Source organism: Salvelinus fontinalis, chromosome 25, assembly GCF_029448725.1.
Source record: "Salvelinus fontinalis isolate EN_2023a chromosome 25, ASM2944872v1, whole genome shotgun sequence".
NCBI lineage: Eukaryota > Metazoa > Chordata > Actinopteri > Salmoniformes > Salmonidae > Salvelinus > Salvelinus fontinalis.
In genome coordinates, this window is record NC_074689.1 from 34780346 (window position 1) to 34800641 (window position 20296).

The 20296-nt window shown below is 51.4% G+C and overlaps 1 protein-coding gene across 1 annotated transcript in view; it reads right to left on the reverse strand.

The window, feature by feature from the left end:
- Nucleotides 1–20296, reverse strand: part of LOC129823350 (neurobeachin-like) — a 402752-nt gene that overhangs the window by 181425 nt on the left and 201031 nt on the right. The window contains exon 17 of the mRNA XM_055882274.1: nucleotides 19761–19858. Coding sequence (XP_055738249.1) covers nucleotides 19761–19858 — 98 coding nt within the window. The remainder of the gene's footprint in view (nucleotides 1–19760; nucleotides 19859–20296) is intronic.

Here is a 20296-nt window from a genome sequence, read left to right on the forward strand (position 1 = left end):
AGACACCATACAGTCAGCCAGACACCATACAGTCAGCCAGACACCACACAGTCAGCCAGACACCATACAGTCAGCCAGACACCATACAGTCAGACAGTCAGCCAGACACCATACAGTCAGCCAGACACCATACAGTCAGCCAGACACCATACAGTCAGACAGTCAGCCAGACACCAGACAGTCAGACAGTCAGCCAGACACCATACAGTCAGCCAGTCAGCCAGACACCATACAGGCAGACAGTCAGCCAGACACCATACAGTCAGCCAGACACCATACAGTCAGACAGTCAGCCAGACACCATACAGTCAGACAGTCAGCCAGACACCATACAGCCAGCCAGACACCATACAGTCAGACAGTCAGCCAGACACCATACAGACAGACAGTCAGCCATACAGTCAGACAGTCAGCCAGACACCATACAGTCAGACAGTCAGCCAGACACCATACAGTCAGTCAGACACCATACAGTCAGACAGTCAGCCAGACACCATACAGTCAGACACTCAGCCAGACACCATACAGCCAGACAGTCAGCCAGACACCATACAGTCAGCCAGACACCATACAGTCAGACAGTCAGCCAGACACCATACAGTCAGACAGTCAGCCAGACACCATACAGTCAGACAGTCAGCCATACAGTCAGACAGTCAGACAGTCAGCCAGACACCATACAGTCAGACAGTCAGCCAGACACCATACAGTCAGACAGTCAGCCAGACACCATACAGTCAGACAGTCAGCCATACAGTCAGACAGTCAGCCAGACACCATACAGTCAGCCAGACACAATACAGTCAGCCAGTCAGCCAGACACCATACAGTCAGACAGTCAGACAGACACCATACAGTCAGACAGTCAGCCAGACACCATACAGCCAGACAGTCAGCCAGACACCATACAGTCAGACAGTCAGCCAGACACCATACAGCCAGACAGTCAGCCAGACACCATACAGTCAGACAGACAGACAGACACCATACAGTCAGCCAGACACCATACAGTCAGACAGTCAGCCATAAAGTCAGACAATCAGCCAGACACCATACAGTCAGACAGTCAGCCATACAGTCAGACAGTCAGACAGACAGTCAGACAGTCAGACAGACACCATACAGTCAGCCAGACACCATACAGTCAGACAGTCAGCCAGACACCATACAGTCAGACAGTCAGACAGACAGTCAGACAATCAGCCAGACACCATACAGTCAGCCAGTCAGCCAGACACCATACAGTCAGACAGTCAGCCAGACACCATACAGTCAGACAGTCAGCCAGACACCATACAGTCAGACAGTCAGTCAGACACCATACAGTCAGCCAGACACCATACAGTCAGCCAGACACCATACAGTCAGCCAGACACCATACAGTCAGACAGTCAGCCAGACACCATACAGTCAGCCAGACACCATACAGTCAGACAGTCAGCCAGACACCATACAGTCAGACAGACACCATACAGTCAGATAGTCAGCCAGACACCATACAGTCAGACAGTCAGCCATACACCATACAGGCAGACAGTCAGCCAGACACCATACAGTCAGACAGTCAGCCAGACACCATACAGTCAGACAGTCAGCCAGACACCATACAGTCAGACAGTCAGCCAGACACCATACAGGCAGACAGTCAGCCAGACACCATACAGTCAGACAGTCAGCCAGACACCATACAGTCAGACAGTCAGCCAGACACCATACAGTCAGCCAGACACCATACAGTCAGACAGTCAGCCATACAGTCAGACAGTCAGACAGACACCATACAGTCAGACAGTCAGCCAGACACCATACAGTCAGACAGTCAGCCAGACACCATACAGTCAGACAGTCAGCCAGACACCATACAGGCAGACAGTCAGACAGTTAGCCAGACACCATACAGTCAGACAGTCAGCCAGACACCATACAGGCAGACAGTCAGACAGTCAGCCAGACACCATACAGTCAGACAGTCAGACAGACACCATACAGGCAGACAGTCAGCCAGACACCATACAGTCAGACAGTCAGCCAGACACCATACAGTCAGACAGTCAGCCAGACACCAGACAGTCAGACAGTCAGCCAGACACCATACAGTCAGACAGTCAGCCAGACACCATACAGTCAGCCAGACACCATACAGTCAGCCAGACACCATACAGTCAGCCAGACACCATACAGTCAGCCAGTCAGCCAGACACCATACAGTCAGACAATCAGCCAGACACCATACAGTCAGACAGTCAGCCAGACACCATACAGTCAGACAGTCAGCCAGACACCATACAGCCAGACAGTCAGCCAGACACCATACAGTCAGACAGTCAGCCAGACACCATACAGCCAGACAGTCAGCCAGACACCATACAGTCAGACAGACAGACAGACACCATACAGTCAGCCAGACACCATACAGTCAGACAGTCAGCCATAAAGTCAGACAATCAGCCAGACACCATACAGTCAGACAGTCAGCCATACAGTCAGACAGTCAGACAGACAGTCAGACAGTCAGCCAGACACCATACAGTCAGCCAGACACCATACAGTCAGACAGACAGTCAGCCAGACACCATACAGTCAGCCAGACACCATACAGTCAGCCAGACAGACAGACACCATACAGTCAGCCAGACACCATACAGTCAGACAGTCAGCCAGACAGTCAGACAATCAGCCAGACACCATACAGTCAGCCAGACACCATACAGTCAGCCAGACACCATACAGTCAGACAGTCAGCCAGACACCATACAGTCAGACAGTCAGCCAGACACCATACAGTCAGCCAGACACCATACAGTCAGCCAGACACCATACAGTCAGCCAGACACCATACAGTCAGCCAGACACCATACAGTCAGCCAGACACCATACAGTCAGACAGTCAGCCAGACACCATACAGTCAGACAGACACCATACAGTCAGATAGTCAGCCAGACACCATACAGTCAGACAGTCAGCCATACACCATACAGGCAGACAGTCAGCCAGACACCATACAGTCAGACAGTCAGCCAGACACCATACAGTCAGACAGTCAGCCAGACACCATACAGTCAGACAGTCAGCCAGACACCATACAGGCAGACAGTCAGCCAGACACCATACAGTCAGACAGTCAGCCAGACACCATACAGTCAGACAGTCAGCCATACAGTCAGACAGTCAGCCAGACACCATACAGTCAGACAGTCAGCCAGACACCATACAGTCAGACAGTCAGCCAGACACCATACAGTCAGACAGTCAGCCAGACACCATACAGGCAGACAGTCAGACAGTTAGCCAGACACCATACAGTCAGACAGTCAGCCAGACACCATACAGGCAGACAGTCAGACAGTCAGCCAGACACCATACAGTCAGACAGTCAGACAGACACCATACAGGCAGACAGTCAGCCAGACACCATACAGTCAGACAGTCAGCCAGACACCATACAGTCAGACAGTCAGCCAGACACCAGACAGTCAGACAGTCAGCCAGACACCATACAGTCAGACAGTCAGCCAGACACCATACAGTCAGCCAGACACCATACAGTCAGCCAGACACCATACAGTCAGCCAGACACCATACAGTCAGCCAGTCAGCCAGACACCATACAGTCAGACAATCAGCCAGACACCATACAGTCAGACAGTCAGCCAGACACCATACAGTCAGACAGTCAGCCAGACACCATACAGCCAGACAGTCAGCCAGACACCATACAGTCAGACAGTCAGCCAGACACCATACAGCCAGACAGTCAGCCAGACACCATACAGTCAGACAGACAGACAGACACCATACAGTCAGCCAGACACCATACAGTCAGACAGTCAGCCATAAAGTCAGACAATCAGCCAGACACCATACAGTCAGACAGTCAGCCATACAGTCAGACAGTCAGACAGACAGTCAGACAGTCAGCCAGACACCATACAGTCAGCCAGACACCATACAGTCAGACAGACAGTCAGCCAGACACCATACAGTCAGCCAGACACCATACAGTCAGACAGTCAGCCAGACAGACAGACACCATACAGTCAGCCAGACACCATACAGTCAGACAGTCAGCCAGACAGTCAGACAATCAGCCAGACACCATACAGTCAGCCAGACACCATACAGTCAGCCAGACACCATACAGTCAGCCAGACACCATACAGTCAGACAGTCAGCCAGACACCATACAGTCAGACAGTCAGCCAGACACCATACAGTCAGCCAGACACCATACAGTCAGCCAGACACCACACAGTCAGCCAGACACCATACAGTCAGCCAGACACCATACAGTCAGACAGTCAGCCAGACACCATACAGTCAGCCAGACACCATACAGTCAGCCAGACACCATACAGTCAGACAGTCAGCCAGACACCAGACAGTCAGACAGTCAGCCAGACACCATACAGTCAGCCAGTCAGCCAGACACCATACAGGCAGACAGTCAGCCAGACACCATACAGTCAGCCAGACACCATACAGTCAGACAGTCAGCCAGACACCATACAGTCAGACAGTCAGCCAGACACCATACAGCCAGCCAGACACCATACAGTCAGACAGTCAGCCAGACACCATACAGACAGACAGTCAGCCATACAGTCAGACAGTCAGCCAGACACCATACAGTCAGACAGTCAGCCAGACACCATACAGTCAGTCAGACACCATACAGCCAGACAGTCAGCCAGACACCATACAGTCAGCCAGACACCATACAGTCAGACAGTCAGCCAGACACCATACAGTCAGACAGTCAGCCAGACACCATACAGTCAGACAGTCAGCCAGACACCATACAGTCAGACAGTCAGCCAGACACCATACAGTCAGACAGTCAGCCAGACACCATACAGTCAGACAGTCAGCCATACAGTCAGACAGTCAGCCAGACACCATACAGTCAGCCAGACAGACAGACACCATACAGTCAGCCAGACACCATACAGTCAGACAGTCAGCCAGACAGTCAGACAATCAGCCAGACACCATACAGTCAGCCAGACACCATACAGTCAGCCAGACACCATACAGTCAGCCAGACACCATACAGTCAGCCAGACACCATACAGTCAGACAGTCAGCCAGACACCATACAGTCAGACAGTCAGCCAGACACCATACAGTCAGCCAGACACCATACAGTCAGCCAGACACCACACAGTCAGCCAGACACCATACAGTCAGCCAGACACCATACAGTCAGACAGTCAGCCAGACACCATACAGTCAGCCAGACACCATACAGTCAGCCAGACACCATACAGTCAGACAGTCAGCCAGACACCAGACAGTCAGACAGTCAGCCAGACACCATACAGTCAGCCAGTCAGCCAGACACCATACAGGCAGACAGTCAGCCAGACACCATACAGTCAGCCAGACACCATACAGTCAGACAGTCAGCCAGACACCATACAGTCAGACAGTCAGCCAGACACCATACAGCCAGCCAGACACCATACAGTCAGACAGTCAGCCAGACACCATACAGACAGACAGTCAGCCATACAGTCAGACAGTCAGCCAGACACCATACAGTCAGACAGTCAGCCAGACACCATACAGTCAGTCAGACACCATACAGTCAGACAGTCAGCCAGACACCATACAGTCAGACACTCAGCCAGACACCATACAGCCAGACAGTCAGCCAGACACCATACAGTCAGCCAGACACCATACAGTCAGACAGTCAGCCAGACACCATACAGTCAGACAGTCAGCCAGACACCATACAGTCAGACAGTCAGCCAGACACCATACAGTCAGACAGTCAGCCAGACACCATACAGTCAGACAGTCAGCCAGACACCATACAGTCAGACAGTCAGCCATACAGTCAGACAGTCAGCCAGACACCATACAGTCAGCCAGACACAATACAGTCAGCCAGTCAGCCAGACACCATACAGTCAGACAGTCAGCCAGACACCATACAGTCAGACAGTCAGCCAGACACCATACAGCCAGACAGTCAGCCAGACACCATACAGTCAGACAGTCAGCCAGACACCATACAGCCAGACAGTCAGCCAGACACCATACAGTCAGACAGACAGACAGACACCATACAGTCAGACAGTCAGCCAGACACCATACAGCCAGACAGTCAGCCAGACACCATACAGTCAGACAGACAGACAGACACCATACAGTCAGCCAGACACCATACAGTCAGACAGTCAGCCATAAAGTCAGACAATCAGCCAGACACCATACAGTCAGACAGTCAGCCATACAGTCAGACAGTCAGACAGACAGTCAGACAGTCAGACAGACACCATACAGTCAGCCAGACACCATACAGTCAGACAGTCAGACAGACAGTCAGCCAGACACCATACAGTCAGCCAGACACCATACAGTCAGACAGTCAGACAGACAGTCAGACAATCAGCCAGACACCATACAGTCAGCCAGTCAGCCAGACACCATACAGTCAGACAGTCAGCCAGACACCATACAGTCAGACAGTCAGCCAGACACCATACAGTCAGACAGTCAGTCAGACACCATACAGTCAGCCAGACACCATACAGTCAGCCAGACACCATACAGTCAGCCAGACACCATACAGTCAGACAGTCAGCCAGACACCATACAGTCAGCCAGACACCATACAGTCAGACAGTCAGCCAGACACCATACAGTCAGACAGTCAGCCAGACACCATACAGTCAGACAGTCAGCCATACACCATACAGGCAGACAGTCAGCCAGACACCATACAGTCAGACAGTCAGCCATACACCATACAGGCAGACAGTCAGCCAGACACCATACAGTCAGACAGTCAGCCAGACACCATACAGTCAGGCAGTCAGCCAGACACCATACAGTCAGACAGTCAGCCAGACACCATACAGGCAGACAGTCAGCCAGACACCATACAGTCAGACAGTCAGCCAGACACCATACAGTCAGACAGTCAGCCAGACACCATACAGTCAGCCAGACACCATACAGTCAGACAGTCAGCCATACAGTCAGACAGTCAGCCAGACACCATACAGTCAGACAGTCAGCCAGACACCATACAGTCAGACAGTCAGCCAGACACCATACAGTCAGACAGTCAGCCAGACACCATACAGGCAGACAGTCAGACAGTTAGCCAGACACCATACAGTCAGACAGTCAGCCAGACACCATACAGGCAGACAGTCAGACAGTCAGCCAGACACCATACAGTCAGACAGTCAGACAGACACCATACAGGCAGACAGTCAGCCAGACACCATACAGTCAGACAGTCAGCCAGACACCATACAGTCAGACAGTCAGCCAGACACCAGACAGTCAGACAGTCAGCCAGACACCATACAGTCAGACAGTCAGCCAGACACCATACAGTCAGCCAGACACCATACAGTCAGCCAGACACCATACAGTCAGCCAGACACCATACAGTCAGCCAGTCAGCCAGACACCATACAGTCAGACAATCAGCCAGACACCATACAGTCAGACAGTCAGCCAGACACCATACAGTCAGACAGTCAGCCAGACACCATACAGTCAGACAGTCAGCCAGACACCATACAGTCAGCCAGACACCATACAGTCAGCCAGACACCATACAGTCAGCCAGACACCATACAGCCAGACAGTCAGCCAGACACCATACAGTCAGCCAGACACCATACAGTCAGACAGTCAGCCAGACACCATACAGTCAGACAGTCAGCCAGACACCATACAGTCAGACAGTCAGCCATACAGTCAGACAGTCAGACAGTCAGCCAGACACCATACAGTCAGACAGTCAGCCAGACACCATACAGTCAGACAGTCAGCCAGACACCATACAGTCAGACAGTCAGCCAGACACCATACAGTCAGACAGTCAGCCATACAGTCAGACAGTCAGCCAGACACCATACAGTCAGCCAGACACCATACAGTCAGCCAGTCAGCCAGACACCATACAGTCAGACAGTCAGCCATACACCATACAGTCAGACAGTCAGCCAGACACCATACAGCCAGACAGTCAGCCAGACACCATACAGTCAGACAGTCAGCCAGACACCATACAGCCAGACAGTCAGCCAGACACCATACAGTCAGACAGACAGACAGACACCATACAGTCAGCCAGACACCATACAGTCAGACAGTCAGCCATAAAGTCAGACAATCAGCCAGACACCATACAGTCAGACAGTCAGCCATACAGTCAGACAGTCAGACAGACAGTCAGACAGTCAGCCAGACACCATACAGTCAGCCAGACACCATACAGTCAGACAGTCAGACAGACAGTCAGCCAGACACCATACAGTCAGCCAGACACCATACAGTCAGACAGTCAGACAGACAGTCAGACAATCAGCCAGACACCATACAGTCAGCCAGTCAGCCAGACACCATACAGTCAGACAGTCAGCCAGACACCATACAGTCAGACAGTCAGCCAGACACCATACAGTCAGACAGTCAGCCAGACACCATACAGTCAGACAGTCAGCCAGACACCATACAGTCAGATAGTCAGTCAGACACCATACAGTCAGCCAGACACCATACAGTCAGCCAGACACCATACAGTCAGCCAGACACCATAAAGTCAGACAGTCAGCCAGACACCATACAGTCAGCCAGACACCATACAGTCAGACAGTCAGCCAGACACCATGCAGTCAGACAGTCAGCCAGACACCATACAGTCAGATAGTCAGCCAGACACCATACAGTCAGACAGTCAGCCATACACCATACAGGCAGACAGTCAGCCAGACACCATACAGTCAGACAGTCAGCCAGACACCATACAGTCAGACAGTCAGCCAGACACCATACAGTCAGACAGTCAGCCAGACACCATACAGTCAGACAGTCAGCCAGACACCATACAGTCAGACAGTCAGCCAGACACCATACAGTCAGACAGTCAGCCATACAGTCAGACAGTCAGCCAGACACCATACAGTCAGCCAGACACCATACAGTCAGCCAGTCAGCCAGACACCATACAGTCAGACAGTCAGCCATACACCATACAGTCAGACAGTCAGCCAGACACCATACAGCCAGACAGTCAGCCAGACACCATACAGTCAGACAGTCAGCCAGACACCATACAGCCAGACAGTCAGCCAGACACCATACAGTCAGACAGACAGACAGACACCATACAGTCAGCCAGACACCATACAGTCAGACAGTCAGCCATAAAGTCAGACAATCAGCCAGACACCATACAGTCAGACAGTCAGCCATACAGTCAGACAGTCAGACAGACAGTCAGACAGTCAGCCAGACACCATACAGTCAGCCAGACACCATACAGTCAGACAGTCAGCCAGACACCATACAGTCAGACAGTCAGCCAGACACCATACAGTCAGACAGTCAGCCAGACACCATACAGTCAGATAGTCAGCCAGACACCATACAGTCAGACAGTCAGCCATACACCATACAGGCAGACAGTCAGCCAGACACCATACAGTCAGACAGTCAGCCAGACACCATACAGTCAGACAGTCAGCCAGACACCATACAGTCAGACAGTCAGCCAGACACCATACAGGCAGACAGTCAGCCAGACACCATACAGTCAGACAGTCAGCCAGACACCATACAGTCAGACAGTCAGCCAGACACCATACAGTCAGCCAGACACCATACAGTCAGACAGTCAGCCATACAGTCAGACAGTCAGCCAGACACCATACAGTCAGACAGTCAGCCAGACACCATACAGACAGCCAGACACCATACAGTCAGCCAGACACCATACAGTCAGCCAGACACCATACAGTCAGACAGTCAGCCAGACACCATACAGTCAGACAGTCAGCCAGACACCATACAGTCAGACAATCAGCCAGACACCATACAGTCAGACAGTCAGCCAGACACCATACAGTCAGACAGTCAGCCAGACACCATACAGTCAGACAGTCAGCCAGACACCATACAGTCAGACAGTCAGCCAGACACCATACAGGCAGACAGTCAGCCAGACACCATACAGTCAGACAGTCAGCCAGACACCATACAGTCAGACAGTCAGCCAGACACCATACAGTCAGACAGACACCATACAGTCAGACAGTCAGCCAGACACCATACAGTCAGCCAGTCAGCCAGACACCATACAGTCAGCCAGTCAGCCAGACACCATACAGTCAGCCAGACACCATACAGTCAGACAGTCAGCCAGACACCATACAGTCAAACAGTCAGCCAGACACCATACAGTCAGCCAGACACCATACAGTCAAACAGTCAGCCAGACACCATACAGTCAGCCAGACACCATACAGTCAGCCAGACACCATACAGTCAGACAGTCAGCCAGACACCATACAGTCAGACAGTCAGCCAGACACCATACAGCCAGACAGTCAGCCAGACACCATACAGTCAGCCAGTCAGCCAGACACCATACAGTCAGACAGTCAGCCAGACACCATACAGTCAGCCAGTCAGCCAGACACCATACAGTCAGCCAGACACCATACAGTCAAACAGTCAGCCAGACACCATACAGTCAGCCAGACACCATATAGTCAAACAGTCAGCCAGACACCATACAGTCAGCCAGACACCATACAGTCAGCCAGACACCATACAGTGAGACAGTCAGCCAGACACCATACAGTCAGCCAGTCAGCCAGACACCATACAGTCAGCCAGTCAGCCAGACACCATACAGTCAGACAGTCAGCCAGACACCATACAGTCAGACAGTCAGCCAGACACCATACAGTCAGCCAGACACCATACAGTCAGACAGTCAGCCAGACACCATACAGTCAGACAGTCAGCCAGACACCATACAGCCAGACAGTCAGCCAGACACCATACAGTCAGACAGTCAGCCAGACACCATACAGTCAGACAGTCAGCCAGACACCGTACAGTCAGCCAGACACCATACAGTCAGACAGTCAGCCAGACACCATACAGTCAGCCAGACACCATACAGTCAGCCAGACACCATACAGTCAGACAGTCAGCCAGACACCATACAGTCAGACAGACAGCCAGACACCATACAGCCAGACAGTCAGCCAGACACCATACAGTCAGACAGTCAGCCAGACACCATACAGCCAGACAGTCAGCCAGACACCATACAGTCAGCCAGACACCATACAGTCAGACAGTCAGCCAGACACCATACAGTCAGCCAGACACCATACAGTCAAGACAGACACCAGATAGTCAGCCAGACACATTCAAATCTTTCAGGTTTCCCAGAAATCCCAGGTGAGTGATATTCCAGGAATATACTGTAATGACCTGACTAGATCATAAAAGAACAACTGTCCAGACAGAGGATTGAGTTTACGAATGGACGGTTTATTAAACCAACTTTACACAGGCTACTGTTTGGCCGTAGCCCACGCCAAATAAATGAAAGATAGCCCACAAGCCAATCGTGACCTTCTCTTGTGAAGCCCAGACGTACGAGAGAGAACAAAGGCAAAACCTGGTCTTAACTTCCAATGCTCCATCCCCCTGCCCAACCCCCCTCCACGCCACTCCGCCAACCACCAGGATGCCCGGCATCAGAACATTCCAGGCATTCCCGTGATTGGCAGATAGCAGGTTGACTGACATGTCGGACCCCGCGAACACAACCACCTACTAGCCTAACACATAACACACAGCTGTCTGTGCGGGTCGCTACACAGCCCCCCCACCACAAAGTCCCTCGTCCCCGAGGGAACAAACAAAGTCTCTGAAGCGACCCGGAGGTCTCCTTTGCCTGCGTGGCCGTGATGGTCGCAGAGTGCCCCTCTGGGAACCAGGGGATGAAGGCAGGGATATGGGGGACAAGGAAGCGGGAACGGGTAATACAGTCCGTGGCTCTGGGGAACCACGCGGTGACACAGGGGGGGAGACAGGGGGAGTGGGCTGTCTGGAGCCTTGTCTGCGGCACCTGGGGGTGGGTGCCTGGAGAATGGCATTGCCAGAGAGGGGAATTGTGGGGGTTCCTGGGGTTTGGGGAGAAGAGGCCCCTCTGTATGGGGCTAACCTGTCCCGGTGCAGTGCCACCTTTCTCCCCCTGGGAGGAAGCTGCACCCGGTAAACAACCTCCCCTACCCTCTCCAGGACACTGCAGGGTCCCACCCAATGACTGTCCAACTTGGGGCATCTGCCTTTTTTCCTTAGCGGGCTGTAGACCCAGACCAGCACCATAGTTCCTCTTCTGCCTCACACCTGCATTCACCAGCTGCTCTCTGGCGAAGGTGTGGGCTGTCTCCAGGCGGTCCTGGAGTCTCCGGGCATACTCCGGCCCCGGGGGGCTATCCAGGGGCCGACCAAATGCCATCTCCGCAGGGGTGCGGATCTCTCTCCCCAGCATGAGGAGGGCAGGCGTGCAGGAGGTGGAGTCTTGGACAGCGGAGCGGCATGCCATGAGGACCATAGGCAGGTGCTTGTCCCAGTCACGCTGGTGTTTGGAAGAGACGATGGCCAGCTGCTGTCCAAGCGTTTTATTGAAGCGCTCTACAAGGCCATCACTTTGAGGATGGAGAGGAGTAGTGCGGGTCTTGTGCATACCCAGCCTCTCACACATGGTGGCGAACACACGAGACTCAAAGTTTCTGCCCTGGTCGCTGTGGATGGACTCTGCAGCTCCAAACCTGCTGAACATCCCCGCTGTCAGGGCGTCGACGATGGTCTCTGCCTCCTGGTCAGGCAGAGCATAGGCCTCGGGCCATTTTGTGAAATAGTCCATGGCCGTGAGCACCCAGCAGTTTCCACTGTCTGTGGTGGGGAACGGCCCAACTACATCCACTCCCACCCTCTCCATGGGAGCCCCCACTGGGAACTGTTGGAGCTGAGCATGAGAGCGGCCTGGGGGGCCCTTTCTCGCTGTGCAGTTGTCACAGCGGCGACAAAAGTCCTCCACATCCCTCTTGTGCTGCCCCCAGTAGAAGCCCTGACGGAGACGGCGCAGTGTTTTTGTGACCCCAAAGTGTCCAGTCCCCACCCCGCCATGAGTACTCTGGAGCACAGCCTCCCGCAATGCTTTTGGGACCACCACCTGCCACCTCTCCTCTCCCGTAGCTGACTCCTTCCATGCCCGCTGTAGCACGCCATCAGCCAGCCGCAGTCTCTTAAACTTTGACCACAACCCTTTGGTCGTGAGTGAGAGCGCTGTCACCTCTTCCCATGGTGGCCTCACCTGCGCCTCTACCCACTGTAGCACTGGCTGTAGGTCTGTGTCCCGTCCCTGCTGCTGCCGCCATTCAGCCATGTCGACAGTCTGCAGCTCACAGCAGACAGGCCCGCTCGCCCGACACACTGTGGCACAGACCCCCTCTGCACACAGCTCTCTCTCCCGTCCCTCTCTCCGTTCACAGTGGCGGCAGCCGTCTGCAGTACAGGGCCGACGGGACATGGCGTCGGCGTTGGAGTGGCGTGCCCCTGCCCTGTGCACCACCGTGAAGTCATACGGCTGAAGCTCCTCCAACCAGCGTGCCACCTGGCCCTCTGGCTCTCTGAAAGACATGAGCCACTGGAGAGTAGAGTGGTCAGTCCTTACAGTAAAGGGCAGACCACCCAGGTAGTACTTGAAGTGTTTGACGGAAGCAACAACAGCCAAGAGCTCCCGCCGGGTGACACAGTAGCGGCGCTCATGTTTGTCAAATGTTTTGCTGAAGTACGCCACCACTCTCTCCCCCGCTGGCCCCACCTGGGCCAGCACCCCACCCATGCCCACATTGCTCGCGTCTGTGTCCAGGATAAAGGGCAAGGTGAGGTCAGGGGGGGCGAGCACGGGGGCCTCGATCAGTGCACGTTTGAGGGTGTTGAACGCCTCCTCACACTCCACTGTCCAAGTGAAAGCTTTGTCCTTCGGCAGCAGGCGGTTCAGTGGAGCAGCAACGCTTGAGAAGCCCCGTACAAACCTCCTGTAGTACGAGGCCAGGCCCAGGAAGCTCTTCAGCTGACGCTGGTCGGTGGGGGTGGGCCAGTCTCTGACAGCCCCTACCTTGCCCTCCATGGTGCTGATCCCCTCCTTCCCCACTCGGTGGCCCAAGAAGGACACCTCTCTCCTCATGAAGTGGCACTTCTCGGGGTGGAGCTTCAGACCTGCGGCAGCCACCCTCTCCAGCACACGCCGTAGCGCCCCCAGGGCTGACTGGAAGGAGCTGCCATGGGCCAGGATGTCATCGAGGTATACCAGACACTGCTGTCTGGGGATGCCATCCAGCACCCTGTCCATCAAACGCTCGAAAGTAGCTGGAGCGTTGCACAGGCCAAAGCACAGGACCTTGAACTGCCAGTGTCCTCTGTTAGTGGAGAATGCAGTTTTGGCTCTGGCCTATGGGGAGAGGGGCACCTGCCAGTAGCCACTGCGGAGGTCTAGTGAGGAGAACCAGGAGGACCCCCTAACCAGGTCCAGCGACTCATCGATACGTGGTATGGGGTATGAGTCCTTCCTGGTTACCTCATTCAGCCGCCTGTAGTCCGCACAGAACCTCAGCTTGCCCCCCTTCTTCGGAACCATGACGACTGGCGCCGCCCAGGGGCTGTCTGAGGGCTCAATGAAGTCTGCCCGCTGCATCTCCAACACAGCCTTGTCTGCCGCCTCCTGGCGTGCCAGCGGGATACGGCGGGGACGCATCTTGATGGGCCGAGCATCACCTGTGTCGATCTCATGCTGCACCAGATGAGTCTGACCCACCTCTTCCTCACTCAGCGCAAAGCTGTCTCTGAATTCAAACAGCAACTGCCACAACCGTTCCTGCTGCTCGGGGTCAAGACCAACACAGTTCCTCCCCCATATCTCCCTCACTGCAGACAGTGTCCTCTCCTCTCCCATCTGGGGTAGCTGGGCTGGGGGGGCGCGGCCTGGGCTCACAGAGGGCTGTGTCATGGAGGTAGCTGGGGGAATGTAACACACCGCAGTAGGTGACAGGGGGGCTGGGGAAAAGTCACACACAGCTGTGGGGGAGGGGGGGCAGCCATGAGTCTCTGCTGCTTTAACTGTTGGAGTAAAGGGTTTGTTGGGTTGAGTGATTGTGACATTAGGGGGGGCCATGGTGACTTCCGGCCCTCCCTGGAAGCTCAGTGTGCCCCTATTTAGGTCTAACTGGCAGCCTGTGCTCCTAAGAAAGTCCAACCCCAGGATACAAGGGTCCTGCACAGCCGCCACCCACACAGGATGACGCACAGTCCTGCCCCCTACTGTCAGAGTCATTATTCCCTTCCCTTTCATGGGTGCCAGCTCACCTGTGACTGTGCGGAGCTGCACAGTTGTAGGCTCACACTGAGTCCAACCTGGCACAATATCTGGCCTCACCAGGGTTACTGTGGACCCAGTGTCCACCAGGGCGGAGCAGGGCACACCCTCCACAGTGACAGGGACATGACAAAAGTCCCCAACACAGGTCCGGCCCACCACAACAACAGGCTCCATCCGCTTGCCCTCGTCTGCTTCTGGGGGAAGTGGAGCCTTGCTTCCCCGTCTGTGACGGTGGGCTCCTCCTGAAGATGATGGTGGTTGGGATAGAAAGCCAGGGGTCCGCACTACACGGTCTATGCGGACCCCGAGCCGTTTCCCTGAGCTCTGGGGGACATGGGGCAATTTCGGCGCAGATGGCCTGGCTGGCCACAACCCCAGCAGACCCTGGGACCAGGGTGTGTGTTTTGTGCCGCCTGTAGCGACACAGCACGAATGAGTTCTGTCATTTCAGCCACCCATGCAGGCTTTTCCGGCTCCGGGCTGCTCTGCCCCCCAGCTCGCACAGAGGGTGTGTCTCCCTGCACCCCCACCAAAGCCCCAGCTGAAGTCCCAGCCCACACCAGCTCCCTCTCCAAAGCCATCTCCAAGGCTATCTGCAATGACTCAGGATGAGCCAGCTGGGTCTGTATGCGCAGCTCCGTAGGAGAGAGCGCCTGTATGAACTGGTCCCGTGCTAGCTCGCTCTGCACGGAGGGGGGCATGTGAGCATATGCCCGCCGAGAGAGGCTCTCAATGTCATTAGCTAACACCCGTAGAGGCTCTCCTGGCTGCCTGCGTCTATTACTCAGTTCGGAGCGCAGTAGCCCGGGCTGTACACACTGTCCATAGCGCCTCCTCAGTGCTCCCACTAAAGCGCCATAATCATGTCTGTCCTCGGGGCTAATCAATATCAAACAGGACAGATCTTCATCCGTGAGGCATAAAGCCAACTGCAGTGCCCTTTCTTCATCCGACCACCCCCTAAAATGAGCTAACAGTTCAAACTGAGCATGAAAAGCTTCCCAATCCGCCTTACCGGAATACTTCGGGGTCTTAACAGATACGGACGCAGCCGGGAACTGGGCGCCGCCATGTTTGTTTACATCCTGAGCCCCAGATTCCTCGTCCCGCCGCGTCGACGTCACCACTTCGGCCCGCCCACCAGAATCCGCGCGAAACACAGTCGACGAGGCGCTCATGCCCGCTTCAGCCGCCATCACTCTATCGTCCTCCCTCAAGCGGCCTCTGCGCTCCGACGCCCTGGCGATCTCCTCAGCCAAAACCTCCGACGTCCATTCACACGTATCTCCTTGGCCATAATCGTCCCCTACCTCCACCTTCACTTTCGGATTCCCTCGAAGCATTTTCAACCCCCGTTCTCACCTACGGTAGCTAGCCACAGAAGTCAGCTAGCTAGCTGGCTAACTTTTATCAACGTTTTTACTTCTGACACCAATGTAATGACCTGACTAGATCATAAAAGAACAACTGTCCAGACAGAGGATTGAGTTTACGAATGGACGGTTTATTAAACCAACTTTACACAGGCTACTGTTTGGCCGTAGCCCACGCCAAATAAATGAAAGATAGCCCACAAGCCAATCGTGACCTTCTCTTGTGAAGCCCAGACGTACGAGAGAGAACAAAGGCAAAACCTGGTCTTAACTTCCAATGCTCCATCCCCCTGCCCAACCCCCCTCCACGTCACTCCGCCAACCACCAGGATGCCCGGCATCAGAACATTCCAGGCATTCCCGTGATTGGCAGATAGCAGGTTGACTGACATGTCGGACCCCGCGAACACAACCACCTACTAGCCTAACACATAACACACAGCTGTCTGTGCGGGTCGCTACAATACCAAACAAGATTTCTGGAAAAGCTGCTAAAGTTACCAGAGGTGGGTAATATCCTGTATCCTGTATCAAATCCTGTTTCTGTATCCTGTATCATATCCTGTATCATATCCTGTTTATGTATCATGTATCATATCCTGTTTCTGTATCCTGTTCCTGTATCCTGTATCATATCATGTTTCTGTATCCTGTATCATATCCTGTTTATGTATCCTGTATCATATCCTGTTCCTGTATCCTGTATCATATCCTGTATCCTGTATCATATCCTGTTCCTGTATCCTGTATCATATCCTGTTTCTGTATCCTGTATCATATCCTGTTTCTGTATCCTGTATCATATCATGTTCCTGTATCATATCATGTTCCTGTATCATATCATGTTTCTGTATCCTGTATCATATCATGTATCCTGTTTCTGTATCCTGTATAATATCATGTTTCTGTATCCTGTATCATATCCTGTTCCTGTATCCTGTATCATATCCTGTTCCTGTATCATATCCTGTTCCTGTATCCTGTATCATATCCTGTTTCTGTATCCTGTATCATATCATGTTCCTGTATCATATCATGTTCCTGTATCATGTATCATATCATGTTTCTGTATCATGTATCATATCATGTATCCTGTATCATATCCTGTTCCTGTATCCTGTTTCTGTATCCTGTATCATATCCTGTTCCTGTATCCTGTATCATATCCTGTTCCTGTATCCTGTATCATATCATGTTCCTGTATCATGTATCATATCATGTTCCTGTATCCTGTATCATGTTCCTGTATCCTGTATCATATCATGTTCCTGTATCATATCATGTTCCTGTATCCTGTATCATATCATGTTCCTGTATCATATCATGTTCCTGTATCATATCCTGTTTCTGTATCCTGTATCATATCATGTTCCTGTATCATATCATGTTCCTGTATCATGTATCATATCATGTATCCTGTATCATATCATGTTCCTGTATCATGTATCATATCATGTTTCTGTATCATGTATCATATCATGTATCCTGTATCATATCATGTATCATATCATGTTCATGTATCATATCATGTTCCTGTATCATATCATGTTCCTGTACCCTGTATCATATCCTGTTTCTGTATCCTGTATCATATCTTGTTCCTGTATACTGTATCATATCCTGTTTCTGTATACTGTATCATATCATGTTCATGTATCATATCCTGTTCCTGTTTAATATCCTGTTCCTGTATCATATCCTGTATCATATCCTGTTCATGTATCCTGTATCATATCCTGTTCCTGTATCCTGTATCATATCCTGTTCCTGTATCCTGTATCATATCCTGTTCATGTATCCTGTATCATATCCTGTTCCTGTATCCTGTATCATATCCTGTTCATGTATACTGTATCATATCCTGTTCATGTATCCTGTATCATATCCTGTTCATGTATACTGTATCATATTCTGTATCATATCCTGTTCCTGTATCATATCGTGTATCCTGTACCATATCCTGTTCCTGTATCATGTATCATATCCTGTTCCTGTATCCTGTATCATATACTGTTTCTGTATCCTGTATCATATCCTGTTCATGTATACTGTATCATATTCTGTATCATATCCTGTTCCTGTATCATATCGTGTATCCTGTACCATATCCTGTTTCTGTATCATGTATCATATCATGTTTCTGTATCATGTATCATATCATGTATCCTGTATCATATCATGTATCATATCATGTTCATGTATCATATCATGTTCCTGTATCATATCATGTTCCTGTACCCTGTATCATATCCTGTTTCTGTATCCTGTATCATATCTTGTTCCTGTATCCTGTATCATATCCTGTTTCTGTATACTGTATCATATCATGTTCCTGTATCATATCCTGTTCCTGTTTAATATCCTGTTCCTGTATCATATCCTGTATCATATCCTGTTCATGTATCCTGTATCATATCCTGTTCCTGTATCCTGTATCATATCCTGTTCCTGTATCCTGTATCATATCCTGTTCATGTATCCTGTATCATATCCTGTTCCTGTATCCTGTATCATATCCTGTTCATGTATACTGTATCATATCCTGTTCATGTATCCTGTATCATATCCTGTTCATGTATACTGTATCATATTCTGTATCATATCCTGTTCCTGTATCATATCGTGTATCCTGTACCATATCCTGTTCCTGTATCATGTATCATATCCTGTTCCTGTATCCTGTATCATATACTGTTTCTGTATCCTGTATCATATCCTGTTCATGTATACTGTATCATTTCTGTATCATATCCTGTTCCTGTATCATATCGTGTATCCTGTACCATATCCTGTTTCTGTATCCTGTATAATATCATGTATCCTGTACCATATCCTGTGCCTGTATCCTGTATCATATACTGTTTCTGTATCCTGTATCATATCCTGTTTCTGTATCCTGTATCATATCATGTATCCTGTACCATATCCTGTTCCTGTATCCTGTATCATATCCTGTTTGGCTGTGTGTCCTTCTATCTGTGGTATGTGTGTCCAGTGATTGTGAGTGAATGTTTGTGTGTGTGGTGTGTGTGTGTGTGTGCGTGTGTGCGTGTGTGTGTATCGTATGTGTGTGGTGTGTGTGCGTGTGGTGTGTGTGGTGTGTGTATGTGTGTGTGTGTGTGTGTGTATCGTATGTGTGTGTGTGGTGTGTGTGTGTGTATGTATATACCGTATGCCATTCCTCTGGTCGAAGGCTGGGATCATGGAGGCTGGGTGTTCTGACATCAGAGCCACCAACAACTGAAGAACATCATGGATATTATCATCCTGGAGATATATATATATAGAGCGAGAGAGATACAGAAATAGAAAGAGAGAGAGAGAGAGAGAGAGAGAGAGAGAGAGAGAGAGAGAGAGAGAGAGAGAGAGAGAGAGAGAGAGAGAGAGAGAGAGAGACAGACAGAGACAGAGACAGAGACAGAGACAGAGACAGAGACAGAGAGAGAGAGAGAGAGAGAGAGAAAGAGAGAGAGAGAGAGAGAGAGAGAGAGAGAGAGAGAGAGAGAGAGAGAGAGAGAGAGAGAGACTGTTATAACACTGTATATAGACATAATATGACATTTGAAATATTCTTTTGGAATTTTTGTGAGTGTAATGTTTACTGTTAATTTGTGTTGTTAATTTCACTTTTGTTTATTATCTACTTCACTTGCTTTGGCAATGTTAACACATTTCCCATGCCAATTAAAGCCCTTAAATTTAATT